The 20,987-nt window shown below is 39.1% G+C and overlaps 1 protein-coding gene across 1 annotated transcript in view; it reads left to right on the top strand.

The window, feature by feature from the left end:
• Positions 1–20,987, top strand: part of pcdh11 (protocadherin 11) — a 115,187-nt gene that overhangs the window by 47,664 nt on the left and 46,536 nt on the right. The window contains exon 4 of the mRNA XM_026357222.1: positions 3,126–3,185. Coding sequence (XP_026213007.1) covers positions 3,126–3,185 — 60 coding nt within the window. The remainder of the gene's footprint in view (positions 1–3,125; positions 3,186–20,987) is intronic.

Here is a 20,987-nt window from a genome sequence, read left to right as displayed (position 1 = left end):
ATGTATGAGTAGCTCAATGTGTGCTCCAGTATAGAGGATAAATGCTCATCTTCTTTTTTACCTATTATAAAGATTCTAATTTAACTTCAGCACATGCCAGCCTCATCTTGCATAGTAACCTCTGGTAGGCAGTGCGAGCGTGATCTTCTTCATCACGATATTACAAATATATGTGTTTTACACTTGTTACATCCTCTTCTTTCTCTGCCTGTCAAGAGCTCTTCTCACACTGCAGAGAACCATCAAGCAAGGGGAAATCCACGGAGAGTGGATAGAGACAGAAGCCAAGAGAAAGAGAATATATTTGGTACTATGAGCTGCAGATAAAAAATGTGGCAGTCACATGATCAAAGGCATTCGATAATCCTTGAACTACATTGCTCCTTTAATCCTTGTGAGAGAACTGTGTTTTATTGTGGGGAGAGGGGGGGAACAACATCAGGGTGGCAAACAGAACTAGAAAATCAGTAACTAGCAGCTGGAAATGCAGTTTACTAAATGTAGCACGACACTTTATGGAGACGGAGTAGACGGCAGCATAAAGCCTTCCTGTATGTGTGGAGACTGGAGGCTGAGCTGATGGGACTAGAAACACAAATGTGCCACAAGTCTCTGTCCACTTGCAGCACTGAATAGTGCTCTTGTTTTTTTCATTGGGCTTGTTGGGGTAGTTGGCTTGTTAAATGTGACCAGACTGCGATATACTACATCTGGTACACAGAAACAGTGAACAAGTTCCCCTGGGTATAGGACAATACTTCCTTAAAACAAGAGGGCATGTGTTACTTGCTGGTGAGTGCACAGTAGCACCGAATGCTGACCAAAAGTTCTAAGACTTATAGTTAAGACTTGGTCTGTAGGTAGATGTTTGTAGTTCTTGAATAAAGCTGAGGATTACTTTGAAGGAAAATGAACCCAAGGCTAGCAGATAGGATCCTTGCTAAATCAGCATGTCGCCAAGAAATCAGACAAAGAAACATCATGTTTCAGTTTTCTTTCCGTTTCCACAGAAAATGAAATTTGTTATATATCATACCATCGTGCTCTCTGGGCCTCGTCAAGTTACAATAGCCACCCCAAGTGCTCTGAAAAGACAAAGACATCAATATGTGGTGTAATCCAAGGCCCTCTGTTGCAAGACTTGTCAATAGTGTTTCCCTATCAGATGCAAAATGTCCCAGACCAAAGGTGAGTTGAAAAATGACAGTTGTTTTTCCCCTCTACGTCTTTCTATTTATGAATGCTCTTCCAGTTATATCATTGTCACGTTTGTGTGTCGGGTGAGAAAAAAAAAAACAAAAAAACACAGAGTGTGAGTTATTGCTTACGAAGCTGCATTGTTTCCGCACTGACGAAAAAAATTAATCATTAATAATTAACTTTTACATGTGTGAGTTACACTGTGGCTGTGTGACAAAGGGGCATGACATGAAGTGAAATGTGATGTTATGTTCTCCTCGAAGAATAAAATGAGATTGTAATGAAAGAACAGCAAAAAATAAAACAACAGTAATTATAGCCCGAGGAGATCTTGATATGTTTGTGTGTCCATGAAAGGGGAAGGGGATTTAGATTATCTATGGCTGGTATCAAGCTTGAACAGGCCCCTTTATTTATGTGAACTAAAGCAGTGAATCTAAGCAGAGTTTTTAGTAACACATTACTTTGTGTTTTTTTTGTAAATATTGCCTCTTTTACAGTGTTTGTACTTCAAATTCAATCGACTGTTCATTATGGAATGCACACCCCGTTGTTTACTTACATTTTTAAATGGACTTTACATAAATCTTTTAAGGGAACGCCACATTAGCTGCTCAGTATGTTTTACATGCTTTAGCATCTGATTTTAACTTTTGTTTTTCTATTAACTCTTCATATTGTTCTAGAATAACATATATAATAATATAATATTCAATATAGAAGTGACAATTTTGTGGGTAGCGTTTGGAGTCAAGGTCAAGCAAGTTTCCCCACTGGAAATGATCATCAATAGGCGAGGATGTGATGTGCACACACAAATACCTAACCTTCTGTTTATTTGTCACAACAATTAAGATATCGTGGATTATGTACCCCACTGAATCTTTAGGGAAAATTTTGTCTACTAATTCCGTCGCTCCAGCAAGGCCCATTTATTCATTAATATTTCATGATGTAGTGTTTATGCTTCGGAGAAAGCCTGGCTGTTTTCTCTCTCTCTCTCTCTCTCTCACTTGACTTGGACAGTGAGGTGTTCTCCTTCTGCGTTGCAATGAAATATAGATGTTAGGAGTCTGGAGAGTTGAGTGCCTCATCTGTCCTGGTGGTACCATAAGGCAGTCATTAATAGTGTCAGGGAGCATCAGACATACCACAGGCACATAATTGGATATGAGGACATAACTGAAAGCACCTGCTTGGAAATCAACAGGGTCTTCCCACGAGACAAGTAGTTGGTAGATTCCCAAAGAAGTTTGCGGAGCTCATCCCCTTCCCTGCTGGGTTTGCCTCACCCATAGCTCTTTTCATTTCCCACTGAGGTCAGCTCAAGATGCTCCTTGTTTTCTTTCTCTTTTTCTTTTTTTTTTTTTTTACAATGGCATTGTGAATATGCAAATACTTTGGATCTTTGCATAATCACAAGCAGCGGGACCATCTGTTGTTGGCTTGTTGACTTACCTTGTGTCTGCTTTTTAATGGTGTTTTCTTGTATCTGAGTGATGTATTGGTGTATTAACAATGTGATAATCATTTAACCTCAAAAAATGCATTCAGGCGCGTATGCAAAAGTCTGAACATATGTTCTGTAAAATCTTCTGACAAAGAAGGATTTATAATCTTTGTGGCAGGATAGAAAGAAGAGGGAACTGGAAAACAAAACAAAATGCACCAGTCGCATGATGTACGATACGATGATGATGATATTGTCAAGATAAAGATTTAAAATATGACTGTCAACAAAAGCTGTGGTCTTGGATTAGTGGGCGGCAAAGGCGAGCTCGTTGAGTCGCTTAACCTCTCTAAAATATATTACAAAAATGCTAATGGCAGGGACCAGGAAATAAGCTGCAACTTCTGTCACTGAAGATTTGCCGGGAGATGCTCTCCACTGAAAACATGTCCCTGTTAATGTGTTTTTCTTGTAGAACCCGAGTCAGACACCAGAGAAGTCTTTTAACTCACCACCCCCAATTTGTCCACATAAGGTAAGCTCCAGATTATTTTCAGGAAATGGACAAACATCATTATGTGAATTAACTGCATATGCACTGTAGACATTGCATCGTATTATTAGGTTTTACCATAGTATTAGGTTATGTGTGTTCGTGTTACGTCTCACTTTAGTAAATTAGCTGAATATTATGTCAATATATGTTACATTTTCCCATATGTTCCACTCACCATATGCTTTTTGCAACACTCTTTGCCAAAGGATGTGCAAATTAATATATCAGTGATACTAAAAAGAACCTGTTTTCATTTCAAAATCAACAGTTTCTTGAATCAGACATTGCCGTTCTTGGTATTTCTTCCTGTCTAGATTCTGATTTGACATTTATTTGACATGAGGTGAGAAGGGCAGATTTATTCAATGCTAATTAGTCCTGTAAATGCACAGTTAAAATCCTCACTTCACTCTGGTAGTCTCGAGTCATCTCCACACACTGACTGAACTGAAGTAACTTTTCCCTTCAACTCCTGCTCCTGATGCATGCCTCTTGCAAATGTGATAATGTGCTATGTAGTGAAATTCGCACAATTTCAGTTCACTTAGCACCAAATGTGTCAAAAATGCCTGTGTCCTTTTCTGGATGAATGGCGAGTATGGTGGATAGTGGCTTATTGCAAGAGTGGACCTTGGTAAAAAGAGTCCAAAGGAGGGAGGCTGTCTGATGGCCTGTCATCATCTGTTTAAACCCCACCGCTCCTCTATATCACTAATGCACAGCTAGCTGTCTATGATGACTTTGGTGGCATTGAAAGCTGCAGACAGTGGTAGGACAGTAAATAATAATAAAATATGATATCACCTCCCCTCGTGTCTGTCATTGAGAAAGTACGAGGAAGGCAATCAACTGTTTGGAAGTCTGTCAATGCAAAATAACACGGGTCGCCCTTCACACGGGGCCTAAGCCTTTAACATTTAGGTTGTTCCAGATGACAGTCAGAAATTGTTTACTATAGGATGACGTGTTTAAAAACTTTGAATATAGGAGCTACACAGTATTTCTGACTGTGTCCTGTCATTGCTGACTGCCATTCGTTCTCCAACTCGCTCTCTCTCCATTATTACACAGCTGATCAGGGCTGATGTAATGGGGGAATACCGTAGGTTTGGGGGATAGTGTTATTCACGTTTTAGCTGTTAGCAGCAGAACATAATCTCCCTCTAGTCAGCTCACATTAGTCTCCATGATCCGCACCAACCCAATATGTGCAGTGAATGCAATGGGCCAGCTGGGGTAATTTAGTATGTCAGTCAGCTCAGGAGGCTGGTAAAATCAGTAAATGGCTGGATATGATTTATATGAAAAGAATATTCTGATTATAATGGCTCTCAGAATAGAATATCCGCTGTCTTTTTACACTTCTCTTCATCTGCATTGTGTGTATCCCCCAGATAGCTAGTGAAATGAACAGAGGGCTTTTAAACTGACTGCTCTGTGATTATATTAAGAGTGTGAGAGCGAGGAAAGAGAGGGGAGGGAGGAGATCGGGTGCCCAAGCACTAAGTATATATAATTGCTTCTTGACACATTGGCCAAATTCTGCAGTGCCAGGATCTGAGCGAAGATGATTAACGGCTGTCCGAGTGGGTGGGCACTGCAGGTCGTTCAGGGCCTTTGGTTTCCATAGCGATCCTAGTCTAAAGGCCATATATTGCATACTGAAAAAAATCCCAGAGGTTCCCACATTGTTAAACTACAATTATATTTCGCATCGAGAGCATTGTCTGTCCACCACAAACTCTCTTATTCAACAGCCGAGCGGCTCGCTGATTTTTTTTTTTTTTTTCCTCTCTCTTTTCCTCGATTTTTCTTAAATGTTCTTCCTCTGGCTGGCGAGAAGATAAAGAGTGAAAATCTTGCATTCTGTAAATAATTGATGAGTGGGCTCACCTCAGAGCATCATTACAGTATGGCAGTCAGGGTAGTAGGTGAGGATAAGATCATATTTCTGACACTGGGTTTCAGGCGCTAGAAAATTGTATCAGTTATTCACAATGTTTTCTACTGAATCTACAGCATGAATAACAGTTTCTTATTTTAGTACGGGAGAATAGGAATAAAATGTGAGAAGGACGCATGCATGCTTCATACATACAACTGTAGAATCACATTTGCAACACAGGTGGTGTCCATGTTAGACAAAATGTTCTGTAGCAAATAGCTGGTTAGGAGTTCTTTGCTTTTGGAGATAATGTAACCGATGGTGCCCTGGCTGATATGATTGTGTCTGCTTGTGTGTAACAATGTGTGTGCAAGCACGCGTAAGTACGTGCATGTATCTATGCGAACAGTGCAATCTAGTTAGGTGACAGATGGAGAGGGCAAGGGATAAGGGTGGGGATCAAGCACCTCTGACAGTATGGGGCCTGCACTGCAGCCTGTTCCTGCCAGCTCTGAAATTGCTATGGTAAACTAAAACCATGCAACTCCGGGATGCCATTTCACAGTTTGGTTTTTCCACACCAAATGAGAACAACTCCTCTGAAATCACGCCTAACAATGTAAAAAAGAACAAAGGTGACAGACACAGTGTTTCTTTAAGCACACTTTATCCTGTGATGTTGAACTAGACTGCAAATGTAAACACACACATAGCGACAGAAAGTGCTTAAAAGATCCTGTGTGTAGCACCAGTTTTTAAGCCAAGAAAAGGCCACTGAATAAGCACATCTTAATGATGATTCATTCTGTATAATAAAAGAAAATCCCTCTGGCATCCAAACATGGGGCTAGTCATGCAGCAATTAAGCTTAGTTAAAGGCATCAAGCAGACTATGGGTGGTTAGTGAGGCATCTTCCTGGACATGTACGTTCACATGCAAACACACACACACACTCGCTCACTCAACCCTCTCACATACACACACACAAACAATTCATTTGAGGTAAATGTGATCTTAGAAGACAAGCAGCAACAACCCACGGCTCCATCAGGGTGCCTGGGGTTGCATTGGTGGCCAGCATCAAACAAATAATGCTTTGTGACTGAAAAAAGACAATGCAAAAGGTCATTTGTGACCTCTGGGACCAGTAGTGCGCAGCATCTGTCACTAGCAAGCACCACATGTCTGTGTCAAATGGCAAAAGGTATGCGGTGCAGCCAGCCTGCCATGTAATAAGGGCAGTAGGCCTATATATACATAACATCAGTGTCACAACTGTATTAACAGCCCCCTGCACTCTAAGCAGTCTCCTGGCATACTCCTGCCTACTTTGATTATCTGAAGGTCTGGCCACAGCATGGATAACATTATGAAAGCAACACTATGAAAGACACACATGTAATACTATCTGAATATTATAAATATTACTGCATTGAAGATGACGTCAAACATAATACATTTAGATGGATGTTACCTTTTATAGACATTATTCCTACAATTGAATATGAGGTTAAGGAAATCCACACGGTAATCACCAACAAAGACTAGCCTCAGTTTTAGCTTTCCTCTCACACATTTTCCACAACAAGGGCGTTACAAAATTCAGGGGAAATTGATAAAGAAATATATAATCCATGCTTTCCTCTCAGGCAACTTGTCATACTCGTCCGCATCAGACCACACCTCCATGTAGGACAAATCAATAAGTTTCCATTTCTTACCAAATTCATCTTTTTGAATGGTGAAACCCAATCTTCATGGACACACTAACAAATTGGTTACCCTGACAGAAATGGCATAGGTTCTTCTGTAAAAAAAAATACACAATGGATACTGTGTGTGGGGGAATTGCACATCTCACCAAAAATTACATTCTGAATTCTCTCAAAGTGCAAATGAGGCAGAGTTTTATATTTCCCACATCTCCTGCACTGTATTTCTTCTCTCTCTTGCCGGCTGTCCTTTTCTCTCACTTGCCACCGCATATCTCCCCCTTATATCCAGCTAAACCAATCAGGGATTTGAGAGCCTCACTTCCAATCAATTACCACCCAAATCAGTGCAGAGGCCTTTGATATAGAATCATTTGTCAAATCAGTGCAGATGGCTGGGGGCAGGTACCCTTGTGCCAAAGGCCATATCCACGTGGAAATCTCTGCTAAGGGTGGGCTCTCCTGATAGTCCCAACCTATTAATGGGAAGTCATTGTGTGCTCCAGGACTGGAGTCCAGCTGCCTGGTCCCCTAGACTGCTAATGTATAAGCATCTTAACCTGACCAGAGGATAATACTGAGTCCCAGAGTCTACCATAATGATTTGGTCTATTTTTAAGATAGACGAAATGTGGCTTCACTTCACAGGTGTTCAAATGAATAGCACAAAGGCTGCAGGAAGTGTATCCAAGGTACATTTTAAAATTGCAGCATTATCACATTTGAACTGCTGCAACAGAATATACAGATACATACTGCAGGAGTTCACTGCTGCAATGTTTTCTCTCTTCAATATTACACAGGAAACACCTTGATCAAGATACACAGTATAATGATTAAATAAAATGAGGATAGACTGGAAAAGAATAATAGAAAAAAAGGTGCAAAAACAGTAGTGGAAACCAAGGAAGAGGTAAACGGTGTTGTAACAGTGCAAGAATCACCTGATTCAAATTATAATTACTCAAATGTCCCTGCAGAGATTTGTATCAGCATATATTCATCATAATGAATTCATCACATCCAACAAGGAGAGAGATTACATAAGAATTAGAGTGCAACTGATGGTAGCAGAGAGACAGATGCAACAAATAAGAGGAATATAAACAATACTGTCAACTTGCTTCGTTTACAGTGGGAAGTAAAATATGCAGTTCAATTAGAATCACACCAAATTTTCACAAGTTTAGGTAATATGTTTCTGTAGATATATCTGCTAAAAACCAGGCTTGTTTTATTGATGCTGTTGGCGTGTAATCAGAATGGTGTTATCTCTGGGTAGAATACATGTATGTATGTGTTACTGCACTGTGTGCAAAACATCAGATCCTAGAAAAATGTCATGTAGCGTCTTCCTCCCTCTCTGCTCACTACTTTTTCACAGTGTCAGTAGACAACTCTGAGCAGTCACACAGTGCATGTCAAATGGAGAAAGTTTGCAAACACAAACAACTACTCCTTAGATTGTGTCATTAATGTCTGATTGGATCATTTGTTAAACAGGCTTGAGAGAAAAGCAATTAGCCACTATTGATGTAGCGTTGAATAGTTGGGGGTATAAGATGTGATATATCCATGTGGTTGCCGTCTTTACCATAGAAATTCTAAACGATTTCATCTCAATGAAAAAAGGGCAAATGCAGATTTTTTTTTTTTTTTATTGGTTATTTTAATTACACGGCTCATGAATTATGTCACAATGCTGACAGTTAGCTCATCTGTGTCTTCATTGCAGCACACGTAGTTCGAGAAGCTAAAACTACAAAAACAGATGTATTGGAATTTTGCAATATTTGTTTTTTTAGTGTATATATGAGCGAAAGCAGCGACATTCAACATTATGCTTGATCTTACCTTCTGTATCGCCCTACAGCAGAAAAAACTACATAGAAGGTGAAGTTAATTTCATCTGTAAATTCTGGCTAATCTACTATTCAAGAAGTGTATGGAAAAACTTTAAACTGAAAGTACTGCTGTCTTTTTCAAAATGGTAAATTATGGATAAGATTGATATTACGCTATATAAATCATCCTGTATCTTGTTGGCACTACTATATTACAAAGCCTTATTTGCATATGTCTGTGGTAGGAGATCTCTTCTCTGAACTATGTTGGATTTTGGAAATTGTATTCTTCCAGCACAGGAAGACGTATAAACATCCAGCATGTGTATCATCCATCATTATCTTAGATAACAAGTTCACGAGAGTTGCAGGTTGGCAAACAGTATTGCTTAATTGCACTTGTCCTTTAATGCAATAAATGGGACTGTTGTCTTAGCAAAATAAAATGCAGTGTCTGATGTAAAATCAACAGACAATAGCAAGTTGTTTAATTTAGCCACAAATAAACTCTAATTAAAATCATTTCGATTTTCAGATTGAGTGTGCCAAAAGTTAGGAATGTTTGGAGACTCCACTCTGTCATATTTGGAATAAGTTTATTAATAATGTTTCAACATATACCTATAATGTAAGCTACAGAGCCCACTATGGGTCAAGGTAGTGAGTTGTTTTAGAGCTGCTTTTGCATTTTCTCATGCAGTAATTCACTGCTGGCTGTTCCACAGTGTTGAGAGCTGCCTACCTCCTTTTACTAACTGTACCTATCTGGAGACAATGGTCCTCACTGCTGAGCAGCCAGAGGTGAGGGTGAAATCACTACCTCAGCGGACACAGCCAGCGACAGTCTACTACATGGCACAGGCTAAAGGTCAGAGTAAAGGTCAGCCTTCCATCATGGATCACAGTGAACACCAATGCGTAGTGAGGGAACGCAAAACTTTTTCAATATAACACAAAAGTATGCTTTGGGGGTGGGGCTTCATAGTAAGAACATGCATTGTACCTGACTTTTCCACATTATCTTGTCAATGATCAGAGAAACATTTCTTATTCTTGGACAAGGATGAAATTCCTCCAGCTGAAATGTTGCAGTCCAGGTTGTTGTCATGTACTTCTCTGCCATTAGACAGAAACTGTGTGGTTAGAATCCCATGTTTAATGACTTAAACAAAGCCTTTGAGGCTTCATTAGTTTGCACAGTGGTGCAGGCCAAACTAAATTGTCTAAGGAATGGATATTAAAAGTCGAAGCAAATAAAACTTGTGTCCTCAGGTGATTTTGCCTGTCAAAACGAGAATGAAATGATAAATAACTAAAAGCATAAATAAATACATGAATAAAAACTCTCAGAATCTAAAGCTTTTCATTTTTAAATGAAGCATTAATCATAAACTCTCAACTCAAGATTCGTGGTTATGGCCTAAGTTATAAAAGTGCTTCTTTTAATGATTTTATGTATGAGGAAAGTATTATTCAGTGCCTTCATGTTTCAGTGATGTATCCTGGCCTCTTATTTTTTCCTCCCCAACCATTATAAATCAGCACAGTGCAGTGGGATGTCATGGATGCCATCCCTCAGTTCTTTGTGCAGGAATATGACAAGTTCAGGGTAGTGTTTGATACACATTCTTTTAGAATCTCCTTCAGATCAACACAGCATCACTGTGTATCTGGCAGACAAAACAAAGACTGCCCAAATTAGAAAAGAAAAAACAAATCGTGAAAAATATCCCAAGGAGCCAATGACTGCAAGCAGACTAACTCAAACATCCTCAGTGGCCGGCTGATATCTGCAAACACATTCTACCAAATGCTGGATTTTAGTGGCAATCAGCATAATCATCAACAAGCTGTATTCACAGATAACCTAGTGGGTGTGTCATCTGTTCTCCAGTTTCACAAATTATACTCATCATACAAGCAACGCTTTCACTGTAGGTGCTAATGAAGCTGCATTTCAAATCCGTGTTAATATGTGAAGTGTTTTCCTGGTCATCATCACTTCTTTGCTTTAAGAACCCGAGAGGTTATTTATGTTTTAAACCCCCAATTCGTTTGCACGTACCCGCACATCAGCTCAATTTACTGCAAACATCTGAAATCTTGTCAAGCAAGAATATCCTGCGATACCATGAGAGGCATCTCAGCGTACCTCATTATTTTTCCTTCTGCTACTTTACTTTCTTCTGTACACTGCAGCTTGTGCATCGTTGCCAAATGACTTTTTAAACAATAGTCGGTGTCATATCCCGAATCTGCACCAGTTGTAAAGGATGCGATTTTTAGATTTTTATTCTGTGACACGCATTTGATGATCTCTGAAATGCTTTGTATTACTTCAATAAAGGGGGAGAAAAAAGCAGCGATCACAAATTGAATAATAAGAGGAAATTGCAGTTTGGAAATGATTATAAGTGAGCAAGCTCTCTATGCAAGAACATGCTGCATTGCTCAGGATATTTTCCTCTTCCTCCTTTGCATATTTCACCCTGGCGTAGTCTTTGTAGATGTAAGTCATACGGAGAGAATTTGACTCTGCATGCTAAAATGGCATAAATACAGGCAGAAATAAAACCTAGCCACTAGATGACCTTATTATGCTCTGTGTCTACCATACAGCAGCAATATTGCCTTTATTTGTCATTATTACCACCCGCCATTACTGTGAGTGGGTGGAATATCAATTTGACAAAGAGGGCCTCTGACTAAATGTTAAGGAGCCCCCCTGTCATGTGAGACACATCCCTACTGTTCTGAGTGGGCAGATATGACTATGTTTTACTACTTATGGATATGCAATGGAAGAGCACAGAGCGGGTCTTGCTGTAATAAGGCATTTACCAATGCAGAGTAGCACTGTGCACTGCGAGAACATATGTTAATGCACTTGGTTGTGGCCAGAGAAACAGCAAGAGGTTTTGGGGAAAAAGCACATGGGACTGGCTTCCTGGAGCATACATTTGCCTTCCACAAAGACATTAATATGACTGGTGCTTAGTGGTGGAAGAGGAGCAAAAATTGCCCTGGCAGTGACGAGGAGTTTGTTTTGGTGATAGTGATGGACCCCAATTGGGTGAGGCAGGCTGGGGAGGAGAGACTGCTCTGTGTTCAGTGGCTTTTGAATGACATCAATGGCACACTTTAAACTCACTGTGCTGCCAGAAAAACTGACATCAACATATTTGTGGGAGATATGCATGGAGCAAATGGGGATATGACTGTGAGCCTTGTCTCTGTGCTGTATCAATGTTTTACCAAGATTGTGCCACTGATGTAAAAAAGATTGTCTGCATTCGTTCTTAGGATCTGACAGTAATGGTAACAAGTTGACAGCAGAAACCGAATGTTATATATACAAGTAAGTAAAGTACAAGTTGTGTGTGTTCATGTGTGAACATGATAGAAAAATGGTGCTGTTGATTTTTACTTCACTTTATTATATGTTTAGAAATACATAACGTGCAATTAGCTTATGCAGAGTGTTTATATAGACAAGGACAAAATAATAAGTAGTCGTATTGCTTGGCTTTTAGATTCCTTTGTCTGAGACAATATTCATAAATTTGGCATTGGACTCACAGGAGCTGGTGCAAGAAGTAGTGTCTCAACCTGAATATTGAGTATGTTGACTGTTAATATTTTATTGGTAGCAGCCATGGTCAAAGTAGTTCTTGTGTTCTGGGTGCACTGAACATTGTTTAAGCTGCAACTTATGTTTTTCTTGTTCTTATGTTTTTAAAAGGCATCCTATTTTCCTTGTCTGTTTTTTTTTTTTCTGTTTTGTTTTCTTGTTTTTGCATCTATTAGCATTTCACTGGTAGAAGTAAAAGCATGACCTTGCCTGGGTGTCACTGGCCTTTATGACATGTGCCATCTCTATTTGTTTTGTCCACAGTGGAGAGTAAACGAGCAAATTAGTGTTTAAAAGAAAGATACTGCAGACTGCGGAATAAAAGCAGCTAATTTGCTGTGTTAGAAATACACAGAACGATCACACTTTTTCACTTGACATCATACAACACTCACAATTTAATTATGAGGTGCAAGAAATACAAAGAAGAATTGTTGCTGATGCTGAAAATGCAAAAATGAGACATGTTTTAAACTAATAATGTAATAAAAAGAAAACATGTATGAGTATATGTGATTATTTATTGTTATTTAATATTATATATAGTATTGTAATCAGATTACATACAACTGGAACAGAGACAGATGAAGTCATTTTGAAGTGAGACCCATCAACGCTCAGCAGATAGAACACTGTTAAGACAATAATAATAAAATAACATATTATGACTTCTTGTTCTGGGGTTCTCACTGAAATTTATGACAAGGCCACAGCCATTTGGATTATTAATACTTCACAAGAGTCTTTGTGAAAGCCTGATGCTTGTGGTAATATGAAGAATCACAATGAATACAGTTGGAAACCCAGATGAAATTAGCTGAATGAAATTACAGCTAATGATTTGGTTATCAATTGTGCATTTAAATTCAGAAGTCAGAAGCAACTCCCAGTTTTCGGGAGATCATTTCCATAAATGTTCGGAGAATCATTAATCAGTATCATCATTGCGCTTCATGTTTGTCAGTGAATGACAATGATTCAGGCTCGTGGCTTTAAACATCAGCTTGTCTTTCACTTCATATCACATTTTATGGACAATGCCTCTGCCAGTCTCGATGAAGGAATCTGTCAAATGTTTCAATGGGAGATGAAAAATTCACATAACCAGCAAAACTTGATAAACTGAAGTTTTGACAAATGATACGCTTGTCATTCTTTTTTCCTCCACGTTTCCTCTTTGACAGTACACTTGATGGCCCCTTAATTACACAGACCTCCCTCATAACGCAGCTCCCTGCTCTAGACAGTGAGTCAAGCCCTTGTGACGCATTATGTGAGCAGACAGGCTCTCTTATTGTCCAGCCATGCCCATGTGGGCTCTAACTATGTGTCACCAGCATCTACATTAGGTTAAAGTTTCATTCCATTCAAATGCTGCACTGTGTTTTTCAAGTGTCCTAATCAGTGAACGTTTGACATATGAAGCGAGAGCACTGGACAAAACTTTTGAAATGGCTTTTAATTATTTCAATTTTAAAAGTTATGCAAAATACAATATACAAGGACATGTCCACCTGTGTCCAGTACTACAGAACTGTATAGCATCTACAGCCAGTAACTTCTGTTAGTGGACAAGTTTGCAATGCAGCACAGTGAGAAGCATAAATCCAGTGGACGCCATCACCGATGTAGAGCAGGTGCAGCGTAGGCAATGACCATTATTCACGAAGTCATGCTCTCATTGACTGGTGGTGAACGTGGGAACCACACCTCCAGCCGATCAGAGGAGGCGCTCATGAATAATGCAAATTTTATGTTTTTCCTTCAGCTCTAATGGTCGTAGAAATTATCAATACCTAGTGTAATTAAATGGGTGAGGCCCAGTGAAACCATCATTATAAGGACATAGTAGAATGGACATAAAAACTACTACAATTACACTACAACTATAGTAAATACTAAGTGTAACAAGGTGGATCATATTTTAGTGTGCTGAAGCCTTCAGTATATACTATAGCTGTGCATAAACAGCACCGCATAGAAAACTTATGATCCATAATATAACATGCACAAACAAACAAACAGCATTTGATTCAGGGGTTGTTTTTTGTGCCATTTCTCATGATTTCTGTGTTCTGTCCAGCTAAACAGGAAATGTGTTTTTTAATATTAAATTCATAATGCAGAGCATGTCAGTTGCAGATATCTGGATATTGTTACGCATCAGCAGAGTAATCATTATAGATTGTGATAGCTACAGCTGACATGCAATCATAAAACAAGAGCAGAGGCAAGCCAAGGTAAAGTCGGTGGGATGTGCTAATTGAAGGAATGAATCTGAGAAATAAAAAAAAAACAACAACAAAAAAAAAAAAACCTGCGATTGTATGAACAGGCGTCAACGCTAGCTTAGTCTCGCACATGCATACATTAGCACCAAATCATGTTGATTTTGAACACAGAACAACAGGAATGGATGTTGTGATGGTGATTGTAATGACAATGAAAAGTGAGGAAAGTTAACTTTTAAAACCATACCCACTGAAACAGCATGTTGCCAACTCCTGCAAATAATAACTGAAGTAAAGTAGTTGCTAGGAAAAAGGAAGAACTTTAGGGAATGTTTATTGCTTCTGCCATCCTCAGTAGTAATAGTAGTGGTTTGGTTGTTGGTTATTACAACAGTAAATTACTAATTTCTGCACATGTATAAGAAAAAACACCAAGATAACATCAAGGTGAACATATATAACTGTGCGACTTTGCATTTTTGCGAATGGAAAGGGCAAACTGTTTATCTCTGCAGTGCAGTGAACACTTGATATTAACAAATGAGAGGGTGAATGAAAGCAACAGAATGCCTCATGTCTGCTGGTGTTTGTTTATGTCTTTGCTTCTATAAATACATGTAGCATTGTTGCTGACCAGGTGCAAACCTTCATTTTGTCAGTGTGCTGCTTTTTTTATTTATTTATTTTTTCTTGCAAGATAATGCATCATTGTCTGAAGATGGTTCCAGGAAATTACTTTACTTTACTCCAATGGACAGTGCAGTCCCCAGATCACAGCCTAATAAAACACTTTTGGGATGAGGTGAAGTGGGAGGTTCACAATATTCGCACCACTGAAAAACTGCAAAATCTCTGCTGTCAAGTCAGTATAGATCAAAATCCCTATGGAACATATCTCACACCTTGCAGAATCAATGCTTGCTGTAAAAAAGGAGGAGTGTCAAATAAGGCCATACACAGCATCACCAAGCCACCTACAGTACATGTAATAAAATTGTCAATGAGCGTATTTACAATACTGGAAAAGGACTAAACTTCAATCAGAGACCTCCGGCTGGAATATCCCTTCCCTTCCTTGACTTCTTAGCATAGACACCATGACATCCTAAATTTGCATAGTAGTAAAGATCAATGTAACTCTTGGAGTCTGGTGTGACACTTATTCAAAACAGCTCCCCTTCTCCCCCCCCTACCGGTGTAGTCTGGAGGAAAAGGGGGTGAGCGGGCAATGAGTGATGTGGGTAAAGAAAGCCAGGCACTTTCTCAGCTATAGTCAACCTCAAAGAGCATTTTGTCATGTATCTTCACTTGGTAAAGTACCTTCAACCCTCTTCACATCACTGCTGAATCAAGGTCTGTTTCACACTATTTGATGCTGTTTGATGTCTGTGAGATGTGAGACAAGTAATGGAAGAGTAAAAAAAAAAAAAAAAAGAGCACATCTCTTCCAAAATTGGCATAGCATTTTTCTTTCTCTTCACTTTTTTTTTTTTTTACTACTTGAATTTTGGTAAGTGATCATTTTTTAAGTTAGATGTCACAGTATTGTGAAGGATGTCCTTCAAAATGTGTCTGATTTCAAGGGACAGCTTGACAAAACTCACTTTGAATTTGGCTGAAAGCATGTCTAATTGAATTTTGATACGTAATTAAATCAAGCAATAAATCAGCCCAGATCCCACTGCAACTGACAATTCAACACTCCTGAGCACCACAAGCTAATTATGATGAAGTTATTATCTCAGCCATAGGGAGTACTCCGAATGGCTCCTTCTGCATCATGTAGAATCTTTTCAACTAGAATGTACTCAACCTTGAAGAAAGGGCATCTCTCATATTAAGGATCCTGAATATCCTATAAATGTCACTCGCTCTGTTGGTAATGTACCCATGTTGACACATTGTCCCACTTTAAAGCAGGTGATTACTTAAAGCAGTCATAGTAGTGACATGTTTTTGACTTATTTGCACACATAAACACACTCATGCACCAAGCCAGAAATGATCTGTTATGCTGTAAGCCAGCAATTACAGCTGGTAGTAATTCCTGTCAATAATCCCTGGATGTGTAGGAAGTGGCTATATTGATTAAACATGGATTTAGAGCATCATCTTCATCATCTGTTTCTAGTCTCATGTGGTTAATCAATTAGATCCCCTGCAGTTCAAGTGCGCTTCAGATGCCATGAACTGCGCATGTAATCTCGTGACATAAGGTATTAAGTGAAGTCTAATTATAACTTTGCAGCTGCGCGTCACATCATACACTTTTAATAACTTCAATGAGAAGACAAATTGGTGTGTCAGTAAAGAGGCGCGATGCGTTTTGATTCAGCACGAAAAATCAAAGTTCAGAAGTCAGTTATGACTGTCACATGATCCGTGGAAATGAATATGCATGAATGACTAAAAATGTGCTTTAACGATCAGTTGAGAAATCTGTTTGGAAATGCATAAAGAAGTGTAACAGTCATAATTCTCCAATTCCCAAGACAACCATACCCGATCTGGCTGGTATGGTTTTCGTAAATGAATCCTCTGCTACAATTACTGGAGTAGCCTCCTTCTGCATAATTTGATGAGCAAAGAGAACATTGATGAACTTTTTTAATTATTACGCCACTTGGGATTCTGACACAGGCGCCAGGCACCAGAGAGGGAGGGGGTCCACCACCACCGCTGCTGCTGCTGCTGCTGCTGCTGCTGCTGCTGGGAAGCTTTTTTTTTTTTTTTTTTTTCCTCCCCCTTTCTCTGTTTTCCTTTTCCTACCTCCCCTTTTTAATTCACCCAATTTGTCGGTCCAAATGAAACAGCAAAAGGTTAGAGTGTGGAGTAATTAACAGCAGCTAGCCTAATGAAATCAGGAGGGGCCGGTACACTGGGAGGATCAATACCTCACTTAGAGTGAAACAAGACGGGGGATTGTCCGGGGGAAACACACATATAGAGACCACTTAATAACAATAAGCTGATGAAAAGGCAACATGTCCACTTGTAAATCAAAATTGGTTCAAACGCACTGTGACATTATTGCTGTCTAGTAATTGTGTTAGAGGAAAGTTGCTATTTGTGCATACTCAAGACGCTCACAGGATTTACACCACGGTGTGTGGATTGCTGAGAGGGTTTTCCTTTATTGAATGTCAATAAGTACATCAATATACTTTGGACAACTGAACACCGATGCAGAGGGATTCTATTTATCTAAAGCTATACTTAAGTATATTGAAGACTTTATTAGCCCCTTTTGATGAGGAGGTGTTTTGTTTGCAACAGTTTTATCACGTTGTCTGAGACATGCTGCGTTTGCCCACTTGCCTCTGCCCACTGTTTCTTGGCTGAGACAGTCACGTCTCTTGTGCCTGCACACATGGGCAGATGGTATCCGTGTCAAGGTTTTCCACTGTGAATATTGGTATTATGCGTGCATATGTCTGCATGTGTGCGATTGTGACATGGCCACCTGAAAACCTGCCACTTCCTTCCTGTTGATAAATGCAGACAACTCGTCCATGGCAATAACCATTTGGTAGCAGGCCACATGCTTTTTCTCCCACCCCCTCTAAACAGCTTAAGTTGTAGACTGTGGCACTGCACTGACATTTCTGCAATACCGAGGAGTCCTGACAAGTCCTGCTTGACCATTATTTCCACAGACTTCATGCAATGCGACTACTTGAGTTGAACAGCAGCACACTACAGTGAGCTACACCAATGAACCCAGAGTCAGTCAAAACAAATGTGAAATACGCCAGGGCAAGTTTTGGCAGCTCAAGAGACTGTGGCTAGCTAGCATGATTCCTTGTTTCTTTGCCTCGCTGTGTGCTTTTCACCACCTTCTAAGGTTTTTTACACTATGAAATAAACTGTTATGTGGGAGGCTGTATAGACGGCAGCAGCAGATCTCATTAGTGTTAAACTATTGGGAGAATGGGGACCCAAGGCATAAGGGGTTTCAGGGCTTTTGGTACATCTTGAAGTCATCTCATCATACATTCTTTAACATAGTACATAGTACACTCTATATATCTATATATTTTGACCAGCTCCAGCAATGCACAATTATTTTGAAACTTTTAACCTGCTGCTAATGGAAAAGAACCCAACAAAAGCGTGTGTTGTGATTCTGTCCAGCTGCTAATGGACTGCAGAGGTCAGTCAATTCATCATTAAAAATGAATGGTCGGACTCTCGGTTTAACGTTGCATGATTTCATGATGAAATCATTAGAAAATTAGAACAAGGAAGATGAAGTTGATTGTTGATCTCATGTAGACAGACATCAGTGTCATCAGGCTCACAGAGGGGAAGAGAAAATCTCATCAAAGAAATTGAAATAACAAGAGTTGGGAAATCCTGGGGAGAAAAAGCATCTCTTATAATTTTTATGTTTGAGTACAATTGGTTTTGCAGTATTGATATATTAGTTTTAACTATTTTGTGTCTAAAAGTAAGTAAGAGTCTGTTTGTTATGTCTACTAAATCACTTGTAGTGCTGGGATTTGGGGATTTCTCTGACACAGATTTATTAACAATAACTACCAATAGACTGTGTTTATGTTACTGAACCCAATAGTGTTGTCAAATGTTTAGACAATTAACCTCATTTAACGCTATAGAACTTTCCTACACTGAGAGGCATGTATAGTAATAAATAATGATTCCAGTTCCCTGGTGTCCAGAATAAAAGCGGAAAGATTCCTTTACTCTATATACTCCGATATGTAAATATAATTAAAACGACAGTACGTACTGAGGGAGATTGATTTACTAACCTATGTACAAATGCTAATGAAAAATTGCCTTTTTTTTAATATCCCTGATATGCACACAGTGGGCTGATTGTCTTGCTCTTGCACACTGCAGTCTCAGTTTCCACTGTAGATGTAATATTAGCTCCCCTTTAATCGCCTACGCACAGCTGGAATGAACTCTTACCTACCTTCTGCCTATACCTTTTGATTATTACCCAGTCCCTCTGCCTCCGTTCCAACCTGCCATGCCACAGCTCAGACCCTCACTAAAAAAAAAGAAAGGTAGCTACAGCACTTCAACTTGCCTTCAGTTCGTACTGGAACTGGTTGCTGCATGGGGAACTCAAATACTGCACTGCAGTCAGAATGTGTTCACTTCACATGTTAGAGCAATATCAGATACAATTATTTGCATAGATTGTTTTACAAATGTCATACAGGGCTACAATAAGTATGATCTGTTTTGTTTTTTACCTACAGCATTTGCTATTAATTCATTGTGCAGCCACTGTGTCTCAAAATCGGGATACATATGATACAGAAACAGAGCACAATAAGGTCTGGTGTTTTTAATCAATTATTTATTCAATATTTTAATGATCACAGTGCCTGGGGTGATCAAAGGCTTGGTTCAAGCTCGGCTGCCTTTGCTCACTAAGACATCCCTCTGTACTTTGATGTGGTTCACCAACAAATGCACTTATCTTAAGCATAACTCTCTCAGGCTTGCATGTGGGTGCTTTGAAACTGGTAGTTTGAGAGGCGTATGTACAGAGAGAAGGTCACTGACCAATCTACACCGAGGCACGAAAAAGAAAGAAAAAAAAATCTCCAGCAATCAAATGTACAACTACTATTTTGAATGTCATCTAAATACGAGACAACCATAGGTCACCTTCTCAGATCCCTCATGTACATTATCATATATTTAATTGGCTGGCAAGGTCTCTAAGATAAAGTATGTGTCACGAGATGCTGAATAAAACATTAGTTTGAGAAGAAACAACTGCCTGATGGCAGCCTCAAGTGAAAGGCTGCTTTAAATGACCAGTCAGTTGATGCAAATGAGTAATAGCTCAAACTGACCTGACAAATATTGGTGTGCTCAATAATGCAAACACTGTTTGTATGAGTGTGTGTGTTTGTATTGTTATCTCTTCTTTTTATAAAAAAAATAAATAAAAGAATTCCTTATATATTGTGCAGTGACAGGTACAGTATGAATTATACTTAATACATTATGACAAGGTTATGGGATCTATTAGATTGTGTTTTCTGCATAACTTACTTGTGAGCCCTGTCTTAAATTGAAATAATTGCTCTATTGTAGTGCACTAATGTTACATCGATTCCTTGTGTATTCCTGTTTTCATAATTACCTTGACTTTTACTAATTCTCAGGCTAAGTGATTATAGTGCCCGCGTGGATCATCCTTAGAAAACAAGACACAATCAGCTTAAAGTACAGCATCATGTTCTCTCTGAATTAACCACACTGAAAGCAAAGAGCGTTGGAATCGGTTGGTTATAGTCGCCACATACTCAATTTTGGGACAAAATACAACAAAATGTTGGTGACATGTTGTTGATATTATTCCCAAAACGTCGCCAGGGCATATCTTCATAACTCCATATCTTAAATAAGCCTGTGTCCCCACAATTTATACAAAACATATTTACTCTTTATCAATATTAAGACAACTGTTTCATTTTGGCAGGCAGT

This window comes from Anabas testudineus, chromosome 10 (assembly GCF_900324465.2).
Source record: "Anabas testudineus chromosome 10, fAnaTes1.2, whole genome shotgun sequence".
In the NCBI taxonomy this organism is placed as follows: Eukaryota; Metazoa; Chordata; class Actinopteri; order Anabantiformes; family Anabantidae; genus Anabas; species Anabas testudineus.
This window is presented reverse-complemented; position numbering and strand designations above follow the sequence as displayed.